A 23,969-nucleotide genomic window follows, 5' to 3' on the forward strand; every position below is an offset into this window, starting at 1 on the left:
TCACCTGAGGTCAGGAGTTTGACACCAGGTTGGCCAACATGGTGAAACCCTGTACCTACTAAAAATACAAAAATCAGCTGGGCGTGGTGGTGGGTGCCTGTAATCCCAGCTACTTGGGAGGCTGAGGCAGGAGAATCGTTTGAACCTAGGAGGTGGAGGTTGCAGTGACCCAAGACCATGCCACTGCACTCTAGCCTGGGTGACAGAGTGAGACTCAGTCTCAAAAATAAAATAAAATAAAGCAGATTATGGTCCCAGCAATAATTTTTAAAATGTGCATTGTTGAGGATCCAGATGCAAGGAAAAATATTATTAAACCAAGATTCAAGCTGATGACCTGTCTATGGACTTCTCAGCAACTGTGTATGAAGATGAAGAACACTGGGCTATGGAGACCTCCAGCAGGGGAGTTAAAGAAATGGGCTTCCTTGGCAACAAAAGCCAAAATAGACAAATGGGATCTGATTAACTAAAGAGCTTCTGCACAGCAAAAGAAACTATCATCAGAGTGAGCAGGCAACCTACAGAATGGGAGAAAATTTTTGCAATCTACTCATCGACAAAGGGCTAATATCCAGAATCCACAAAGAACTTAAACAAATTTACAAGAAAAAACAACCCCATCAAAAAGTGGGCAAAGAATATGAACAGACACTTCTCAAAAGAAGACATTTACTCAGCCAATGTCATATGCAAAAATGCTTATCATCACTGGTCATCAGAGAAATGCAAATTAAACCACAATGAGATACCATCTCACACCAGTTAAAATGGTAATCATTAAAAAGTCAGGAAACAACAGATGCTGGAGAGGATGTAGAGAAATAGGAATGCTTTTACACTGTTGGTGGGGGTGTAAATTAGTTCAACCACTGTGGAAGACAGTGTGGTGATTCCTCAAGGATCTAGAACTAGAATTACCATTTGACCCAGCATTCCCATTACTGGGCATATGCTCAAAGCATTATAAATCATGCTACTATAAAGACACATGCACACATATGTTTATTGCAGCACTACTCACAATAGCAAAGACTTGAAACCAATCCAAATGTCCAGCAATGATAAACTAGATTAAGAAAATGTGGCACATATACACCATGGAATACTATGCAGCCATAAAAAGAATGAGTTCATGTCCTTTGCAAGGACATGGATGAAGCTGGAAACCATCATTCTAAGCAAACTATTACAAGAACAGGAAACCAAACACCGCATGTTCTCACTTGTAGGTGGGAGTTAAACAATTAGAACACATGGACACAGGGCAGGGAACACCACACACCAGGGCCAGTTGGGGGGTGAGGGGCTAGGGGAGGGATAGCATTAGGAGAAATACCTAAATTACGAGTTGATGGGTGCAGCAAACCAGCATGGCACATGTATGCCTATGTAACAAACCTGCACATTATGCACATGTACCCTAGAACTTAAAGAATAATAAAAAAAAAAAAAGAAAAGAGGAAAAAGAAATGGGCTTCCTAATTAAAGAGTTCCCTGTGGAGTACATTGATTAAAAATTGCAATGAAGAAAAAAGTGAAAGCACAAATGCCCAGTGCTAAGGTGATATAGATTAATTAGAGAATGTACAGAGATAAGAAATTAGGATAGCATCCTTTAGTATAATTGGCCATAAGGTGGAAAAATGTGGGAATGAGGAGTTTACAGTATTTTTGTCTCTCAGAATGTCACACCACGAAGATTAAATCAACTAGAAAATCTAGAAGAAACCGGTAAATTTCTGGACACATACACACTCCCAAGACTAAACCAGGAAGAAGTTGAATCCCTGAATAGACCAATAACAAGTTCTGAAATTGAGGCAGTAATTAATTGCCTACCAACCAAAAAAAGCCCAGGACCAGAAGGATTCACAGCCAAATTCTACCAGAGGTACAAAGAGGAGCTGGTACCATTTCTTCTGAAACTATTCCAAACAATAGAAAAAGAGGATCTGGTACCATTTCTTCTGAAACAGTTCCAAACAATAGAAAAAGAGGGCCTCCTCCCTAACTCATTTTATGAGGCCAGCATCATCCTGATACCAAAAGCTGGCAGAGACACAGAAAAAAGAAAATTTCAGGCCAATATCCCTGATGAACATCCGTGTGAAAATCCTCGATAAAATACTGGCAAAGCAAATCCAGTAGCATATCAAAAAGCTTATGTACCACGATCAAGTCAGCTTCATCCCTGGGATGCAACGCTGGTTCAACATATGCAAATCAATAAACATAGTCCATCAGATAAGCAGAACCAATGACAAAAACCGTGATTATCTCAATGGATGCAAAAAAGACCTTAGATAAAATTCAACACCCCTTCATGCTAAAAACACTCAATAAACTAGGTATTGATGGAACATATCTCAAAATAATAAGAACTACGTATGACAACCCTACAGCCAATATCATACTGAATGGGCCAAAGCTGGAAGCATTCCATTTGAAAAACGGCACAAGACAAGGATGCCCTCTCTCACCATTCCTATTCAACATAGAATCTGAAGTTCTGGCCAGGGCAATCAGGCAAGAGAAAGAAATAAATGGTATTCAAATAGAAAGAGAGGAAGTCAAATTATCTCTGTTTGCAGATGACATGATTGTATATTTAGAAAACCCATCTTCTCAGCCCAAAAACTCTTTAAGCTGATAAGCAATTTCAGCAAAGTCTCAGGATACAAAATCAATGTGCAAAAATCACAAGCATTCCTATACACCAGTAATAGACAAACAGCCAAATTATGAGCAAACTCCCATTCGCAATTGCTAGAAAGAGAATAAAATACTTAGGAATACAACTTACAAAGGATGTGAAGGACCTCTTCAAGGAGAACTACAAACCACTGCTCAAGGAAATAAGAGAGGACACAAACAGATGGAAAACATTCCATGCTCATGGGTAGGATGAATCAATATCTTGAACATGGCCATACTGACCAAAGTAATTTATAGATTCAATGCTATTCCCATCAAGCTACCATTGACTTTCTTCACAGCATTAGAAAAAAATACTTTAAATTTCGTTCATAGCCAAAAAAGAGCCCATATAGCCAAGAAAATCTTAAGCCAAAAGAACAAAGATGGAGGCATCACGCTACTTGACTTCAAACTATACTACAAGGCTACAGTAACCAAAACCTCGTGGTACTGGTACCAAAACAAATATGTAGACCAATGGAACAGAATGGAGGCCTCAGAAATAACACCACACATCTACAACCATCTGATCTTTGGCAAGCCTGACAAAAACAAGCAATGGAGAAAGGATTCCCTGTTTAATAAATGGTGTTGGGAAAACTGGCTAGCCATATGCAGAAAACTGAAACTGGACCCCTTCCTTACACCTTATACAAAAATTAACTCAAGATGGATTAAAGATTTATATGAAAGACCTAAAACCATAAAAACCCTAGAAGAAAACCTAGGCAATACCATTCAGGATATAGGCATGGGCAAAGACTTCATGACTAAAACACCAAAAGCAATTACAACAAAAGCCAAAATAGACAAATGGAATCTAATTAAAGAGCTTCTGCGCAGCAAAAGAATCTATCAGAGTGAACAGGCAAACTACAGAATGGGAGAAAATTTTTGCATTCTATCCATCTGACAAAGGGCTAATATCCAGAATCCACAAGAAACTTAACAAATTTACAAGAAAATGCAACCCCGTCAAAAAGTGGGCAAAGGATATGGACAGCCAAAAGAAGACATTTTTAAGCATCCAACAAACATATGAAAAAAAGCCCATCATCACCGGTCATCAGAGAAATTCAAATCAAAACCATAATGAGATACCCTCTCATACCAGTTAGAATGGTGATCATTAAAAAGTCAGGAAACAGCAGATGCTGGAGAGGATGTGGAGGAATGGGAATGCTTTTACACTGTTGTTGGGAGCATAAATTAGTTCAACCATTCTGGAAGACAGGGTGGTGATTCCTCAAGGATCTAGAACTAGAAATACCATTTGACCCAGCAATCTCATGACTGGGTATATACCCAAAGGATTATAAATCATGCTACTATAAAGACACATGCACACGTATGTTTACTGTAACACTATTCACAACAGCGAAGACTTGGAACCAACCCAAATGCCCATCAATATTAGACTGGATAAAGAAAATGTGGCACATACACACCGTGGAATACTATGCAGCCATAAAAAAGAATGAGTTCATGTTGTTTGCATGGACATGGATGAAGTTGGAAACCATCCTTGTCAGCAAACTAACACAGGAACAGAAAGCCAAACACCGCATGTTCTCACTCATAAGTGGGAGCTGAACAATGAAAACACATGGGCACAGGGAGAGGAACGTCACCTACCAGGGCCTGTTGGAGGTTGTGGGGGCAAGGGGAGGGAGAGCATTAGGAGAAATACCTAATGTAGATGATGGGTTGATGGGTGCAGCGAACCACCAGGGCATCTGTATACCTATGTAACAAACCTGCACATTCTACACATGTATCCAGAACTTAAGGTATATTAAAAAAAAATCACCCCCCCCCCAAAAAAAGAACTACTAGAACATAGCCATGTCCATTTATTTACAGATGTTCTATGGCTGTTTTTACACTCCGTTGGCAAAGTCGAGTAGCTGTGACAGAGACCTATGGCCCACAAAACCTAAAATATTTACTTTCTGGCATATTACAGAAAAAGTTTGCCAGACCCTTGACTAGGTTTAAAATAATGCAGCAATAAAGAGCAAAACCTAAATTGAATGATTGTGTCAACAATATAGAGGAACCACAATTTGTGTTTTAGAATATAATATCTTTTTTAGAAGTTTTTAGAAAAATAATTGCCTACATTAACTAAGAGTTTTAGGCTTTGGCTATTCTGTTTCCTGACATTTTTCATTAGTGGCGGAAAAAACCCGAGAAGCTGACTTGCACTTTTAGGCTAGAGTAGTTCTTGCATTAGTCTGAATATTGAAATTCATTATTTTCTTCTCATTTGCAAAATCAGAATATTAATCTGATCCACATAGGGATGGCATGAAAAGTGACAACATAAATGAAATGAATAGAATTTTCCTGGCACAGAGTAGCTGCTTTTTTTAAAAAAAATATTAATATCATTGTTTTGTTGCAATAATTAAATAGTTTGTAATCTACTGGACTAAGAATTATAATAAGCGCCTACACTCATAATTTCTAAAGTACAGATATAAACAATGTCAAATATGTAATTGCATTCAAGTCAAAGGAAATATGGTTATTTAACTTCTGCCCCAAATGAGAGTTTTAATTAACGAATCCAGATGTCTCAACATGTTTCTTGTTAATATCCTTTCATCTGCTATTGACTTGAAAGAAAGAAAGGCAGTTTGAAGTATGGAGGCGTCTTGAAATGTTAGCAAAAGAAAACACCCCTAAAAAGTTTAAAGGCCTAACTAAAGTTTGTTTCAGAGTTCTGCCAGATATAGTCCAACTAATGCACTATGGAATCCTAAATATGTTTGTTCAATAGCCACTGACACTGGTTGAGACTGTTTGCAGATTAATCAGTGCCTGTTCATTTGCAAGGAAAGATCTCACAGCCTTAGCCCCTCTTTAAAAATGAAATGCAGCACTCCTTATAATACTGCAATATTCTGCTCCATGACTGTTTCAGTGCTTTTTGACTGACAAAGAGAGTCATTAGAAGTCTGTTTGATGGACATAACTAAGTGAATTGGAAAAAATAAAAAAGCCTTTTCAGCCCATTCAGAAATAATTGATGTGACTGAGACAGCTGTATGTGAGTTCCAGATAAGGAGACGATTTATGGAGAAACTACTGAAGCTAAAAAGGAAGGTGCAGATTTAAAGTTCCCAATAAAGTTGTCTGTAAGACAAAGAGCAGTATTCAATAAGGAAAGAGATTTAACCTGAGGTTCTTTCCAATAGATGGCATCCTTAGGGTCCTATCCTTTTGCCAATAAAATCCCCATAAAGGTAGTGTCACTAGGTTATAAAAAATGGACTCCAAGGGGAAAGCATCTGCACTCTTAGCCTTGTGCTATATTTTCTGTTTTACTGTAACTATTGTGTACAGGTTGTAACTTAGAAAATTTTGCTTAGTAGATGAAAGGCACATATTTTTAATACGTCTGATTGTGGGACATAATATTTGCTTTTATGGTGTGATGGTTACTTTCTAATTATTCTAACCAGGATGGATAAAAATAAAGTTTTTAATATTATTATTATATATATATTTGTTAATATTCTTCTGGTCCCTATTGCTTTTCTTGGAAACTATACATGAACTTTTGGACAAATATTTTTCCAAATAGGTAACACCTGTGAATGTTACACATATTTTGCAATCATTGTATTCTGAAAGCAGAATACATTAATAATATAATATTAATAACATTAATAGTAATGTGAATTTCAAAATTAACTTCCTCAAATGTGCAGATTATAAGTAGTAAATGTTACTACATCAGTACTTTCAAAAAGGTAGGGTGGTTATATAGTTCTCTAAAATTAAAAAAATAATAAAAATGAAGTCACAAAACAAAATAAAAAATAAAGAAGTTATTATAGTACAATTTTGACTTCTGCTTTCTAGAGATTTAAAAATATGGACTTTTTTGAAAATTGTTTCAGTCTTCTAGTGAATTTGAAATATGTGGACTTAACTTTCCTTGAACTCTCTGTGTGGAGAGCGGGATAGAATTTGGCTGCTAGTTTATTTTTTGAAAAAAAGATACAGTTTTCGAGAGCTTTTCATGTCGTCTCTAAATCTGTCAACTGCCTACATTTAGGGTGACTGTTAGGTGCTTTATGTTATCAATCATAGAGATGCAATTTTACGAAAGGGAATAATGAATCAAACGCTCACCTCATTTTCCCTTCATGAGTGCCTTATCCTTTGCAATAATGTCATTAGAACAGAAGCCTTCTTTCTGTAATCCAGATGGATTCTAATTCTTCTCTTTATCTAAGAAGGCAGTCTTTCTCTTGATCCCAGTTTCACCAATATGCCCATTTTAGCATCTGTTTATATTTTTCAGAAAACAAAACTATCCAATGCAAATGCATTTACTGGATATGTCACATAGTACACCCCACAGCAGTCAATTTAATAAATCCTAATTTGCTATGTTTGTCCTTTTAAGTCTCTGAGATTAGTTTCATTCAGAAATGATCACTGTAATCGCACACCCCTTCCTCTGGTCTCACCCACATTTTAGGGCAGAGGGGAGGATATGAAAAGGCCACCATGTTCAGGCCTCCCAACAGCAGAAGAGCAAGCATGGCAGATAGAGGACCTCTCCCTTAACACTTTTGCCTACTCGTGTGGCCTCTAGATTTCCAGAAAATAAAGTGAATAAAATTAAATAAGGAGAGAACAATGTTCATTATAAGTATATGGTAGTTTAAAAAAGTGTCAGCTCTAATGCATTTCTATCAGCTGGAGGCTTAGAGGGAGAATGATGGTACGTACAATGCTGCAGGAATTGTACATTATCTGGGTTTTGCCTTTGAATATATTTGTAACAAACTCTAAAATGTCTGAGTAGTACCTTTAGGAGGTATGTCCTTAAGTGAAAGTCTCTAGTATGTCATAATGGAAACAAAAATAGTTGATAAATACCATTCCAAAATAACTGAATAGAGAAATATTCATGCTTAATGAATGATTAGATTCAAATAGCTTTTAAAAATGTTGAGTATTATTGTATGTATGTATTTGGATTACAAATAATTTGCATTTAGGAAAATAAAATTTTAGCACTTTAATAGGATAATTAGGTTTGAAATTTTGTGTGGATTTTAGAAATTCTGTTTAGAAGCTTTACTTGGCCAGCTCTATGTTTTCTTAAAAAGCATCAAAACAATGGGCCATAACTCTAGTTATATAGCTGTGGCGTGAGGTATACTACCATTTATAGTATATGTCTTTGAGGGAGCTTAAGGCTCTTTTTATAAACTATCTCATTAATTCTGAGAGAATGTAAGTTAGCAAGGGGCAGTTACTATTGTCTCCATTGTACATACCCTGAGCCTAAGGCACAACAACCAAAAATCAGGTAACTTGTCCTCGAGGTCACGTAAGGTTTCTTGGAATAGAATTCTTTTCTTGTTCTGTTATTTGTTGTGTACTGTTTCTTTCCCATTAAACACACATACAGACACATACCCCATTAATAAAATTCCTCAAATTATTTTACTGTTTTTATAATTATTCTGATTTCATTTCTCTCTTAATTCTAGCTAGCTTGTCTTCTTTGCTCTCTTTCATTCTGCTCCCACCTTATCTTGTTGAGCACCCCTTTTTGCTTACATCTCCAAATGTTTATTTTAAAGCAAACCTTCTTCAGTGCCAATGAAGAAAGACACAAATGTAGATCAACAAATCAAACACTTTACAGAAATCTTTGTTTTAACTTCTACCCTATTTCTCTCTTTTTCGTATTTTTAAGAGTAGTAGTACATTTCCACTTTCTCTATTTCTCCATTGATTGACAAGCCAATCTTCTACTTCTTTTGGTCCAACCTACAATTGTTCCCCAGAGTTTAGAGATACTATAGCCACAGTGGCCTTCTAAAGGATAAATCCAATGGGCATGTGGTAGTCAGCATCCTTCTTAATGTCTGTGATGCTTTTGATCACATAGGATTGCCTTTCTGGAAATGTTACGCTTCCTTGACTTCTGAGTTTTGAAAGTGACCTGCTTTTCATTCTCACCTCTGTTGTTGTTGTTGTTGTTGTTGTTTTTGACATGGAGTCTCGCTCTGTCACCAGGCTAGAGTGCGGTGGCGCGATCTCGGCTCACTGCAACCTCTGCCTCCCGGGTTCAAGCGATTCTCCTGCCTCAACCTCCCAAGTAGCTGGGATTATAGACACGTACCACCACGTCCAGCTAATTTTTGTAGTTTTGGTAGAGACGGGGTTTCACCATGTTGGCCAGGATGGTCTCAATCTATTGACCTCATGATCCGCCCACCTCAGCCTCCCAAAAGTGCTGGGATTACAGGTGTGAGCCACTGAGCCTGGCCCTCACCCTTTTTTTCAAATTGCTTGCTTCTAGCAATATGGAGTATGGAATCCATAATCAACTCCCAAATATTTATTATCTATCCAATTTCTTTTAGAGATCTCAACCAACAAACCACTGCCTTTGCAGCGCCTGCCCTAAATTCCTGAGTGTTACAGCATGTTGTTTATGCCTCCATTTTGCTGGAAACTTGATCACATTATATTTTTGTGGTTTTATGTATTGATAAGGTTTTGAGTTTCTTAAATGTGTAGAATCATTGTTGGAGCACCCTCGAAACCCTGGAAAATAATGGGCATAAAAATAAATGGAGGTCTAGTGAATTAATGACTCAATCCAATCAGCTACATGGGCTTTCTTCATAATGGCCTTGCTGTCCGTTTTCACTGCCACTACCTTCTCTCAGCCTTACCTCTCGCTAGGTAAATATTTCATTGTACTTTATCTTCTAGCATAATCTTCTGCCTTCAACATTTCTTCTTCCTCCTCTTTCATAAGGAACTGTCAGAAAATGTCTTCATTATTGGCCTTTTATTTAGATAATTCACTTACCTAAAGAAATTCTTTGATTTTCACTCTCTTGTTTTAATTCATTCACACATCTCATCCACAGGTTTTGGAATAATTTTCTTTAAGATCTCTGTCTTGCAGTCCTTATTCAAGTCTGTAGCTTGTCTTCACAATTTCAAAGAGCTGGCAGACTGTCACTCTTCCTCAAGCTCTTTTGCTTTCTCTTCTATTAGATAGACCAATTTACATTTACAAGACACAAAATCGTTTATCTCCCCAGACAGAAAAATGCAAAGTTCAGACACTGCAATTTACTAAATGTCTTTATGACCATACTTTTAAGTCTCAAGATGGAACCAGGAGTCTACTGACTCTCCCTGGAAACTATTTTATACCCTTAAAGAACAAGCTAATTGCCTGGAGCACATTGCTTTTTGAACCTCTACCTATGTTCTTCCTGACAATAAAGTTTCTCATTCCTTTCTGTGCCTCTTCATCAGCTGGGGATTTTTAAAAACTCCCGATCTCCGAGTCCCACCCTGAATGCTGATTCATTGGGTTTAAGTTGGGACCAGATATTGGCATTTGTTTTTTTCACAAGTTTTCTGGGTGATACTAAGTCACATCTAGGTTGAAGAATTATCACGTAAGCTATTCTACTTCAGAGTATCAGTAATTAACAAAGTGACAGTTACATATATAATGCAAATTCATTCTCTGTCAGGAGTTGACACTCTGCTTTACATTTCTGCTTTAGTCAATCTTTCTGGAATATATAAATAATATGAATATGGTGTCATAACCTTTGCGGTAAAACTGAACTATCTTTTCAAGACTCAATTATCTGCCTCTCTCTCTTGCTGTTTCTCTCTCTGTCTCTCTCTCATTTCATCTAACTCTGTATGTCTGATATACTATTTAAATTAAATCTTAACTCTTGTATCAATGGGAGCTCTTTCAGAATTTTCACTTCTGTATTAATTTGGTTCACACTGCCAAATTAAATACTTGGCCATAAAAAATTTATTATTCAAAACTATCAAAATGAATTTGAAGAGCTAGTGATATAATGCTGATACTATACTATAGCATTCTAATTAAAATATTTTAAAATGTGAATAAAAATGACAGGTGTGATATAATCCGTTGAATGATACATTTTATTTTGAATATTTATTGTGAGTTATGTTTTTATAAATTCAGATATTATTTTACATGCAAAAAGCATTTTATACAAGAAAGAAAGAATTGATGGATCTGAGTATTTTCTAATATATAAATAGATAAAAATATTTTAAAATTATGCCATTTTTACTTCTAAAATAATTTATAGAGATTAAAATATGCACAGTCAAAATAGGGTAGGAAATCAAGAAAACAAAATGCATAGATTCATAGCAGTCATTATATAGTACATTACAGATAAATCATTATTTTATTGTTAATATTTTTCATTATAGACATAGCTATCACCGGTTTCTCTGCTAGCCTATCCACTTTTTGTGGAATAAACATTTAAGCACAGATTCCAAAATTTTTCCAAAATTATTCCAAACTTCACCCAAATGTCACTCTTTTTTTCTACTTTTATATCAAAATGAAACACCATTTCTAATCATTTCTTATTTTCTGTTTCTAAGTTTATTGGTATATCTTATGTATTTCTGTATTCATTTCGAGTTTTCTTTTTGTGTTAATGAAGGTATTCTAAAAGATTTGAAAGTCATTAAAATAGAATTAAGAACAGCAGTTGACCCTCCTTTCTCTTTTTATGTATGTGTTTGTTTTTAAACCCATTGCTATGTCTTTAAATGATAATATGTCTGCATGACCCTTGGCATTCTTAGCTAAATTCAACATTGTCATTAAAATTTCATTGCCCAGAAGTGTTTACTGATTATTTTGTGTGTGTAGAACAATGTGGTTTTAGGAGACTGTCAGTGGTCTCATTTCCAAGGTGAGACCAAAAACATTAAACAGTCACAGGTGTGAGAAGTGGGGTGGATGGGGTGGGTGGGGTGGGCGAGGGGTGGGAGAAAAGAAAATATGCACAGACAGGTAAAAATGAGAGTACAAATCGATTTCTTTATTTTTTTAAATACAGGGTATTTACATTTCTTTATTTTTTTTAATACAGGTTAAAATATCACAACTATATTACCATAAAGAAATATGAGAATCATTAGTGAAATAAGAATAATGTTTCTAGAAAGTTTATTGTCAGTAAATTTAAATCCATAACATACATGCTATGTATACTGAAAATATTTGTAATTGTTTATAAATACTGCAGTTCCAATTCAGTGAAACATTATAAAGAAGAGAACATGAATTAAATGTTTTCCTTTTGTATTAAAATTCAACTATTCTGATTTTGACTTTGAATTAGAATAAAAAGGAAACTTTGTAAAGATTGTACACTTCAAATAAGTACATGAATTGTGAGCTACTGGGTTAAAAATACCAATAATTCACAATGTTTTCAGCTAGTCTTCTATCTATGACAAAATAAAGGGTAATTTTATGGAAGCATGTGTTTGTCTTTAGCAAAGCTAATTTATAAATTAGGGGGAGATGTTATAACTCTTCTTAGCTTTCCCATTAATAACCTACCATGTGCATATAATCCTTAATATTTCTAAAATTCTACTGGTCCAGGTCGTAATTAGTAATTTGTATCATGAACACTCAAGTTATAAAGGTGCAAAAAAGGTTTTGTAACCTTTCACTATTTCCTAGCAACATTAATTTTTTACTTTGTAGTAAAAAGAAACAGTCTGAGTTATAAGTTTAAAAATATGTACACTTCTGACATTTTCAAATTCATGCAGCAGCTTTATGGATACAACTATTGCCAAGAATAATCTCAGACTGACATTACAGAACATTTTTATATGTTTTTCCAAATTATTATTCCTATGTAGCACTGTCAATACATGGCATTGGTTTGTTCCTTTAATGACCCTAATTTATTTTAATTTATTTTATTTTGTGGTTAACTAAGATAATCTGCAAATACCTTCCATAGTAAATCTTCAGTCCAGCCATTGTCAGTAACATAGTAAATTGTGGGGTTCAACTGGATAAAGTTTCATAAAATTTTTTAAAAACAAATTAAAGGCTGTACATGATTTTACTTTATTGAACAAATCACAAACAGTAATATTAAGGACATACAATTAAACCTTATAGTTTATTTCCTACTCACTGTTTAGAGATACTTTTATCTATTATTTCAATATGACTCTTACAATTTCAAGGTCCATAGGCAATATTTTTATAGGAATGATGTAATAAACATATTTCTGTTTCCTAGCACTGCATCTAAATTCCTATTTGTCAGCTGTACTTTGAACAGTTTAAGTCAACTGCCAACCCATTTGATTTTATAGCTTTGTATCATATGGACAAAGTATTTAAAAATTGAGTCTTCTTACAATGGATTAGTTCAATATTTACTGCCTTCACAAATCACTGACCTTGTTTTTTTAGAGGCCATTTCTGGAAAGCATATCTGAAGTGAATACTATAGAACAGAAAAAGATTGAATATGTGGAACTAACATATCAGATTTAAATGTATGTTTTAGTGAAATTACTGTTTTTTTATCTCTGTTTCTGAAAGGGAATTTCCAGTTTTTCCATAATAAAATCTAAGCTCTAGACATTGCCTTAGATAATACATAGTTAACTAATGCAGTTTCAACATATCTATTCATTTTGTATTGAATTAGTTGCCAGTAGACCTTAATGTATGTAATTTATGTATTTTTTAAAATAAGATCATTTACAATCTTACATCGTAGTGACATTCAGAATCTTTTCTTTTGCAGCCATTTCGTAGAGTGACGTTTTCTGTTGTGAGTCAGCCTCAGGACCCACATCAGGGGTCACTGCAGAGTTGCTATGACAGCGGGCTGGAGGAGTCAGAAACACCAAGCAGTAAGAGTTCATCAGGGCCAAGACTGGGTGCCCTTCCACTCCCAGAGGACAACTATGAAAGGACCACGCCGGATGGCAGTGTTGGTGAGGCAGAGCATATGGAAAATGGTAGGGGCAAACACAACATCCACACACATAATCACGCTAGTGAGCCGTAATAAGTAGACTCGCGAAGGTCAGTCTAAAACCAAAATAAAATAGCTGACATTAAAACCATTTTATTTTAAGTGATAAATATTTGCTAAAATACAGAAATGCCAAATAAAGGAACATAACTTTGTAGATAAAATTCACCCAAATTGCACCATCATTTTAAAACATCCTGTCAGAAATAAACGCACTTATAAATAAATCAGAACAGGGCCCACTATGAAGGAAGCTAAATAAGTGCAGAATTCCTAAACAATAGTCACCAAGAAAGGTCTTGTCTAATTGTTTTCTTCTATTCATTTTTGTCATGCAACTATTTCTTCAATTGCAACTGTCCAGTCTTAGTGAAAGGAAATGAAAGAAACATACCTTGCTCTACCTTTTCTTGTCCTAGATGTTTAGAAAAGCATTTTCAAACCTCTCCTTTCCCGTGATCACTGAATAGAGTCAAAAGAGAACAGTACTACTTTGTTCTCCATAGTATGCAATAAATGCTATTAGAATTTCCCTCTTATTTAAGTATAAGGTTTTTTTTTATTTTTATGTGAGAGAAAGGAAGGAAAATAAATCATAATACTCCATATTTTTATACTGTTTTGAGGTGATTCTCATAATTACCACAATTGGCCTTGTATACATTTTCTTTTAAGTTATACATTTAGATTGCAAATAGCACTTATAAAACTTTCCACATTTGTTTATATTCACAGAGATAATTTGGTGATTTATTTTCTGGATTTTGAGTCATAAGTAAATGCCTGAGGAATAGGTTTGTGTCAAATAATGGAATAGTAAAATTCATCCTAACTTCATTATTCTTTCAAATATGAAGAGAGAGATGGTTAAACAGAGAGAAAGGAAAGGAATTACACACATTTTATCCCTAGTAAAACTTGCAGTGGATTTATGTCTTTTGCCATCTCAACCCCTGAGTGACATAAGACGCTCTAACTTTTTGTTATATATCTGTTTCTTTAGTACTGATATATATGCAAGCAGAGCATATTAATGCAGGAGAAAGACTGATTTTCTTCTGTAAGTTTACCTATGAATATTAAAATCCAACATTAGAATATAATATATCATAAATGACCTCAAATGAAAGTATTGCTAAATTATATTATGCTAAATAATTATTTATCCACATTGTTCTTGGTTAAGAAAATATATCAGGGTCTGATGATTGACGTCCCTCTTGATTAATTTTGCAGAGTTAAAATGGCATTTTGCCTTATGGCTATAAAAGCATGCTTATCTGTGTGTATGGTGGTGTGTGCTTATGTGGATGGGAGTCTGGTGTGGTTTCTAAGAGTTACCATTTTTTTAGTAATTTTTTTAATGGGCATATAATTTTGGTATGAATTGCAATGCTGATGAATATATATTTAAGGCAGATATGTTTAAAATTATTTGGAAAAAGAAATTAAACTAAAAATACTGTAATTACATACATACTATGTAATTACATATGTAATTTGGATGTCAGCTTTATTAAAAAAGGACTTTGTACCCCTGTCATTATAATCATTTTTCAATGTTAGTTTCTGTTTTATGAGTTTATGGGATTCATCACCTTTAAAATAAGAAATAAGTGATGAATAATTAAAAGATAATTATTAATTACATGTATGTAGTCACATGTACTATAGTGTATTGTTACATATGTGTAACATGTAATTACATATGTGTGATATATGTAATATATAATACGTATATAGTACATATAGTTACATATATGTACATATATATGTAATTACAGTCTTTTTAATATAGATAGATGATAGAGCATATCTAGGAAGGCAGGATTAATTTAATTTAGGGGTATTACTACATCTGAGATTACCTGTTCATGAGAACATATAATTTTGTTTGTGTTTTTAAAAGTGCTTATTCTTACTGTAAAGCACAGAATGTAAAATTAAATCTTTATTTTTTGGATGTCAGCTTTATTAAAAAAGGACTTTGCACCACTGGCATTATAATCATTTTTTAATGTTAGTTTCTGTTTTATGAGTTTATGGGGATTCATCACCTTTAAAATAAGAAAGAAATGATGAATAATTAAAAGATAATTATATATGACAAACACATATCGGTTACCTTTTAGGAAACACACATGTCATGGAAAACTTAACAGGTGAGCTTGTTAATAAAATAGAAAGTATACTGAGAAAGAGTTCCAAAAAATGACTTTTAATTCTTTTTTAGAACCAAGTTTTTAAGGCCTGTCGAAAGCAAGGGTCATGATAATGTAACGGATCTTTCCTGATTTTGTATGTGACCAACACTTGAAAGTCAGAGTTTATATGACCATTTGTCATCTACTGGCTGTGATTCATGTTAGCCTTGATCTATAGGTAATGACAAAATGAGATGCGATGCACTGTGAGTGTTCTAAATGTAGCAGTTGACCTTTGAGTAACAAATTTGTTGGGTCCGTGTTTTCAGACCACTCATCTAGCCATAAAGTGCAATTGTGTTGCTTAAATTCTGGTAATTTCATCTTCAGTATTAATGGATCATTCTGACATAAATAGAATTGGAATTGAAACCTGTCAAGTATTCATTTGTCACATTTAATTGGAATCCAGGTAATCTGTAGTTTTTTGCTTGGCTAGGTTTTAATCAGGATTTGTATTGGATTTTCATTTGGATTTTCCATTAAAATACCATTTTCGATGCTGTGCTAGTTCCTAATTATTATTACCTCAAACATTTTTCTTGAATTTTAACCTATGTGAAACAATGCAGTTATCAGCAAGTGTTTGGGATTAACTTTCATTGTAAAGTTTAGAAGATAATTTCTAGTGCAATAACAAGTAAAATTCCAATGTCATGCTAACAAACCAGGAATAAGTTAGGATAGCTAATGATAAAAATACATTTTCACAGATGCAGAGAAGGAACAGAAACAAGAAAATTTAAGTGAAATGTACTTACATTTTACAAAAGCGTTATCTTCCTTCTGTACTGTAGTATGATGAATACAATTTCATTCAAAGGGCCTGTGTGTTAATTCCCTGTTTAACAAGCTTTACGCTATATTCTAAAACACATTACCGCCAAATGTAGAATGAGGTTTTATTCTCTTATTAGCTAAGGAAAAAGAATATACCATAAGAATAAATATAATTTCTTACCACCGGAATCTAATAATGTAGCATGAGATCCACCATTTTAAAGTTCCAAATCTGTAGAATGCCACAGGTCCCTGGAAAGTAACACTAGAAATTACCCCATTTAAAAAATATTTTAAGAAAACATTATTAGTTATACATTTATTTGTGACAAAGATTACTAATATATATTTCTTTGCCTTTAATTATCATCATTATGATAATTTCATGCTAATCCTTTAATATCAATCTAATCAAAGATTGAGGAAATTGGTTATTTGTTTCATTAAAATACATTTAGCAATAAAGTAATAATTCATATAGAGTTTATGGGGGAAATAGGTAATACAAACATTTGACAATGAAAATGTTAGAATAATTGATGCATATTGCAATGAATTGGTAATTCAAGTTAAAAACCAAACATTAGGCTTAAAAGCACCATCTCATTCAAGGCAAGCATTCACTATGCAAGAGTTTGCTCTTATTTTAATTATGCAGTAGTCTTCAGACTTTCTCTTGGAGTGGGATACAATGGTTTCTTTAGGTCTATTGTATTTATCCTGGTCCCTACCTTCATGCCATGACCTACTTGATCTTTCCAAAGCCCCCTCTAAATTATCTTTGCAAAGCCAGTTTGCCTTTGCTGTGTAAGTCTTTATGATAATTAGTGTTTAATAAGCTCAGATATAGAAAACACCTTGCTTGGCTTCTCATCTCAATTTTGCCATCAGCATTGGGTAGGCTACTGTCTAAGGAAATTGATAAATCAACTCTGAAATCTTACTCGGTTCCAGGTCCAATAATCTGTGATTCTCTTACATTCAATTTTTCTTGTATCTTTTATGCTATAGAATGGAGACATTTGTCTCATAGTAAGATAGTGAGTGAGTTTGACAATGTATGTTAATGTGGGCAGGCCAGTAGTGATTCTAGGGCCTTTCTCTGAACCCACACATCAAGTGCATTTTAATAGTAGAAAATGCATTTATTACATAAATCAAAGGAGTGGACTGAATCAAATGGTGTGATTTCTGGCCAGGTGGGTGGAAATGTTGGCACCATAGTAGGCCAGTGTGGGAGACAGCTGTGGAGCCTCCTTCAGATCCCACTATGCAAGAACCATCTGTAGATCTGATCAAGCCTTGGGTGCAATGCCCTTGAAATACATGAATTATGATTAAGACATTTCACAATAGAATAAGCACATGTGTTTTCTTACTTAACAATGTGAACTTTGGTCAGAGTACAAATGAAAAAAAAAGGTAGGAAATAATATATATTTTTCTGTAGGTAGACTTTCTTAAATATCACACCATAAAAATAAATTTAAAAAAAAAAAACAGCAGATGATCCATAAACCAGGTTTATAACAAGTTAAATGAGGTTCGAAATTTGGCCACTCTAAATCCCTAATTCATTTTATGCCTCTTGATTTTCTCAGATCTTTAAATAATACTTTTGACTTTATACATGAATATTTTTGAACTTTCCCTTTCCAAACTTCCTTACTTTGTCACACTTATATAAGCTAAGCTCAACTGTTTGATTCATTCCATTTCCTTCATCTCTTCATTCTACATGCATTATACCTTGTCCTTGATTATTTAAACATGCTGCAGTAAACCATGGACTTTTCATATTGCTTTTAGACAGTGTATTTGAAATATCATTGAGAATAAGCCACTAATTTTAAATGGCCAAGTGTAATGAGCATAGAGACCAAAGGCATATCTTTGTATGAGATAAAGGACCTCCTCTTTCTCTCTCCTTTTCTCCTGTCTCCCAATTTTCAAGCAGGCATCTGTCAGGCAAAGTTGTCTAGTTATTGGTTTGTGCTGATTTCATGTAGATTGAGCAAACTTCTCTAGCAAGGCTGCCTCTTCCATCTTTCCAAAGATCCTCATATACTTTTTAATGGCATAAGCACAATACCTAAAATACCAAATAACTGTCATACCTTTTTTCATCTTCTGCAGAAAGAGACTAACATGACTTGCTAAGGATTCATTTTCACAGTTTTGCATTTCTCTATGCCACCCTAGTTGCCAGTGTCTGACTGAGGCTGCAATTGTTTTCACCTTTCCTGTCAATTGTGACATGGCTCTATACCTCCCAAGTATTCCCCAAAAGTCTGTATGCCACCACTTTGGGAGGGTGCTATTCACTTTGAATTTCTTCATAGTAATATATAGAGAGATGGATTATAGAGACTGTCTCTAAGCCAGATCTCAACTAATTAAAATGTGTGCTATAGTGGCTTCTCAGCTGTCTAGTAAAATGAGCAGTACAATCTAAAAGAGTCTAAAGAAGGTACTGTCCTAGAGAAGAATTGGCAGTGCTGTGAGTAGAATCTACTGGCTTACAAAACAAGCTTTGAAATCTGATGACCTCAGTTTGAATCCTGGCTTTACCTCCTACAAGGAGTATTATTTTCTAACCCCTCTTAGCTTCAGTTTGTTCAATTGCAAATCATAGGATTGCAGAAGGAACTAAATGAGACAATAATATGCAATAATTTATAAATAAGTAATAAGTTGTATTTTCACTATATTAATTGATAAAATGTTTTACCATTATTATTTACATAACAATGATAAATAGTTGGGATTATTATTAACTTTAGGTCTTTTTTTTTTTTTTTTTTTTTTTTTTTGAGATGGAGTCTCACTCTGCCACCCAGGCTGGAGTGCAGTGGCACAATCTCGGCTCACCGCAAGTTCCGCCTCCTGCGTTCAAACCATTCTGCTGCCTCAGCCTCCAGAGTAGCTGGGACTATAGGCTCCCGCCACCACACTCGGCTAATTTTTTGTATTTTTAGTAGAGACAGGGTTTCACCATGTTAGCTAGGATGGTCTCCAACTCCTGACTTCGTGATCTGCCTGCCTCAGCCTCCCAAAGTGCTGGGATTACAGGCGTGAGCCACCACACCCAGCCAACTTTAGGTAAATTTGATATAATACAATGGCTTAGTCATGAGGACTTCATAAAATGCTCAGCCTCACAAATTTAGCATTTTTAAATTACCAGTATAAATTATATTCTCACCTTAAATATTTTCCAGTTAGTTTTTTGTCTTTTGTTTGGAGTACCATAGGGTAGTACTCATGAGTAGTGACTTATAAATATAGCAAGGACCTAAAATGAGGGGAAGGAAGTCTTCTATCTCTTGGCATCAAACCAACCGACTCTTTGTGTTCTTTGTCATTCAAGGTAGGGAGTTGTCATTATGATCTTTCTACATTCTTTTCTCTTTTTTTAAGTGTTCTAGTTGAATGCATTATTTTTCAGGTGTACACCTCCCTTTAAAGTGCTGCAAATTATTCACATTAACAGGGAAAATAGCTGAAAATAATGTCCAATTAGTATGCTTACCAGATTCTCAGTCCTTTCTTTTCTAATCTCAATATTAATAATTAACTCTGATAAAATGTGTAATTTGGTCCTTTTAAACTAGATCACTTTGCTGAACCCTTATGACATTTGAGGAGGGAATGAGCGCTCATCAAATCTCAAAGTGACTTTGGAGGTCAGTTAGTGGTTTTGTTACCTCCAGACTCCCAAAGCTTTTGCTTGTGCGAATTTCAGCACTTGTTGATAATACATTTGATTGTTTTAGTTCCTTATTTAGTTAAGGTGTTATCTCAGTCTTTCCTGTGAATTCTTTTTGCTTATAGATTACATATAATTCTATTCTTCCTCTGATGTTATTGCCAGATTTATGTATAAAAAAACCTTGTGCTGTGAGGAGCCCGTCTGCCCGGCCACCACCCCATCTGGGAGGTGTACCCAACAGCTCATTGAGAACGGGCCATGATGACAATGGTGGTTTTGTGGAATAGAAAAGGGGGAAAGGTGGGGAAAAGACTGAGAAATCGGATGGTTGCTGTGTCTGTGTAGAAAGAAGTACACATGGGAGACTTTTCATTTTGTTCTGTACTAAGAAAAATTCTTCTGCCTTGGGATCCTGTTGATCTATGACCTTACCCCCAACCCTCTGCTCTCTGAAACATGTGCTGTGCCCACTCAGGGTTAAATGGATTAAGGGCGGTGCAGGATGTGCTTTGTTAAACAGATGCTTGAAGGCAGCATGCTCGTTAAGAGTCATCACCACTCCCTAATCTCAAGTACCCAGGGACACAAACACTGTGGAAGGCCGCAGGGTCCTCTGCCTAGGAAAACCAGAGACCTTTGTTCACTTGTTTATCTGCTGACCTTCCCTCCACTATTGTCCTATGACCCTGCCAAATCCCCCTCTGCGAGAAACACCCAAGAATGATCAATTAAAAAAAAAAAAAAAACCTTGTGCTGCTAAAATATAACACTCTTAAGCATCTTCTATTTGGTAAAGGAACTGTGGATCTTGACTGTTTAAGTATATTTAAGTTTAGTAGTCTTTTTTTAATTTTTATTTTTTAATGTAAGGTCTTGCTCTGTAGCCCTGGCCAGAGTGCAGTGGCACATTCTTGGCTCACTACAGCCTCGACCTCCTGCGCTCAAGCGATTCTCTCACCTTATCCTACTAAGTAACTGGGATTACAGGCATGCACCTGTTCAAGGCTGTTCTCAAACTCCTGGAATCAGGGGATCCTTCCATCTTGGCCCTCCAAAGTGCTAGGATCATAGACATGAGCCACCCTGCCCAGCAAGTTAGTACTCTCAACCTCAGAGGTTAGACGACCTATTGAGAAACCATTTTATCTCAATATTCCTCTTCTAAGGTAAAATACTTTCCATTGTTACCTCTTCTCTTGCAGGTTTTTAATAAGTAAAGTATTTTTTGCTTTGCTAATAAAGCAAAGTAGAACAATAGGTGTCTCTTGTTTCATGGGGCAATTATATAGTGTCAAAGCTGTGTTTATTCATTTTGATTCAACAAACCAATACTGAAAATAAAATATGACCAAGGCTTTCTGAGGAAATTTAAGTAAAGGAGAAAGATTCTCGGCCTTTAAGATGGAAGTTTTTATGCTCAGGAGATACAACCTTGATCACAGTAACTTAATTATAATGAAAAAATAGTAAGCTCATTAGAGAAGTTCAGAGTGGTGTGAGGTACAGAGGAGGGAATGGAAAATTATACGGAAGAAACAATTATAGACGCAAGTTTTGAAAATTTTTATTTTATAAATCAAATGTTGGACAGGAAGAAGGCCATGAAATGTTCTTTGGCTGCACATCCTCTCTCTTTATCTACTCATCTTTGATATATTTAAAAACAATTATTATACTGGCCTGGAGGCTTCATTTGAAGCCAAATAAATTCAGATTATTTGTTTTATTTTTCTAATTGAGTTACTGTTACCTTTTTATGTCTTCTTTTTTCCTTTTTTCATTTTTTAATGCTAAACACAATTAGTTCAAAAACTCTAAAATTTATCCTTGATGAAATTGGCAGCAGAAACTAAATCCAGATCTAAACTATAAAATAGATTAATTTGGTGTCTTTCTTTTCTCTCTGCTTATAAACGTGGATAATTACTAAAAATGTGTGTGCTGTAAATAAGGCCTTTCAAACTCAATAATAACCCGTAAATAATCTTTTGAAGTCATTGTTATTTATTTTCAGAAGACCAGTTGTATTACTCAAATTAAATAGATGATTAAATTACATTAGAGTAGAGTAGATTGGATTACATTATATTTATTTTTAAGAAAACCCATTTCTTCTGTGGCAGTTGCAAATTGTTTTTGTAATTGTTATTTCAAGATTCAAGTTAAGCATACAGGTATTTATATTACAATCCCTTTATACTGAAATATAGACAATAGGTTGCTTTGTTTTTAAATCTTGTCTCTGATAAATTTTACTTAATATACGCAGGTAGATTTTTTGGCATTAAGTCTCATTATCATGTATGTCTTCTCATTATTGTCCAGAAAATATAATTGTAAGTTCGTTATAAGAATGAGAAAATATCTGAAATGCATGCAAATTTAAATGCCTCCTCTAGAACAGAGTTTCAGCTACTAACATATGATAATGTTAAAGGAAATTAATTTTTGATACTATATGTATAAATAAAATCTGTGATTAGTGGTATGTTTTGGAAGTAAACAGACAATAGGATAGTATCCAGCTATTTAAAAATCTTCTTTTTCATTTCTGCTTGAAAATATATCTCCCATGCTTTTATTTCTGATCCTCAATGCTTAGCGTCTACATTAATGAAGTTGTTAGGAAGCCCTATATGATCTGAGAGTGGTATGCATTTCTGAGGTTGCATTCCTCAGAACCCCAGTGCCCAATGCTGAATTGTGCCCATTGTTTCAGTTCCTTATGAGGCCACATTTCACCAAGGCAGCATTTGTAGCCAAAGGTCATAGCAGCTATAGCTGAAATTTTATACAGTGAACAGAGAATGTAGTGTTATAAGAATCCATTGAGTAAAATTCAATGACCATTTGTTGAGTATTTATTTTATGCAAATTTTTATGAAGGACTCAAAGGTGAATGACACAGGCTCTGTTTGCTAAGCATTTAAATATTGTCAGAGAGAAAGGCGTGTACAGATTTGATGTTTAAAAGTAAAGGCATGAGAGGCATTATATGGAGAGACTGATTATACGCTACAAGAAGTAGAGGAGGACTTGAGTGGGGGTTACAAAAAATCAAAGCCATGCTTTGAAGGGTGGATAAGGCTACGGAGAACAGTGGGAGATACCAAAGATACCTACCCGAGAGGGTGAGGAAAAAGTGGTGCCATTTGCCAACCTCGGAAAAGTGGAAAGAGCAGCACATTTTCATTGGAATGATTCTGGTTAAGATATGCTCTACTTAAGGTATCTTTGAAAAATGCAAGTGATATTTAACAGGATATAGATCTGCAATTTGTGAGTATAGATAAGCAGAAGAATGTAGCTTTAGGAGTCAGAATACTGGTAATGCTGAATTCCTGGGAATAGATCAGACTACGATTTAAGTATTTGGCACCAGAAAAGTGACGTTATCCAAACAGAATGTTGAAAAGTACTGAAATATAAGAGAATAAGGGAGAAGTAAGTTTCAGCGAATGTGACTGTGAAATATATTAAAAACAAAATCAGGCTGGGCAAGGTGGCTAATGCCTGTAATTGCAGCACTTTGAGAGGCTGAGGTGGGTGGATTGCTTGTGCCCGGGAGTTCCAGACTCGCCTGGGCAACATAGTGAGACCCTGTCTCTGCAAAAAAAAAAGGTTAAAAATTTGCCAGATGTGGTGGCACATGCCTGTAGTCCTAGCCACTTTGGAGGATGATGCGTGAGG

General features: G+C 34.9%; 1 protein-coding gene across 6 annotated transcripts in view; it reads left to right on the forward strand.

Moving 5' to 3' along the window:
• Positions 1-23,969, forward strand: part of PCDH7 (protocadherin 7) — a 426,915-nt gene that overhangs the window by 186,944 nt on the left and 216,002 nt on the right. For 2 of the 6 annotated variants that reach the window (XM_004038521.5, XM_019025887.3), the window contains exon 2: positions 13,350-13,566. In XM_004038521.5, the coding sequence (XP_004038569.1) occupies positions 13,350-13,566 (217 nt within the window). The remainder of the gene's footprint in view (positions 1-13,349; positions 13,567-23,969) is intronic. The other 4 variants (XM_004038522.5, XM_055385512.2, XM_055385509.2 and 1 more) reach the window with 2 other exon arrangements.

The sequence above is a fragment of the Gorilla gorilla genome, chromosome 3, assembly GCF_029281585.2.
Source record: "Gorilla gorilla gorilla isolate KB3781 chromosome 3, NHGRI_mGorGor1-v2.1_pri, whole genome shotgun sequence".
Lineage (NCBI taxonomy): Eukaryota > Metazoa > Chordata > Mammalia > Primates > Hominidae > Gorilla > Gorilla gorilla.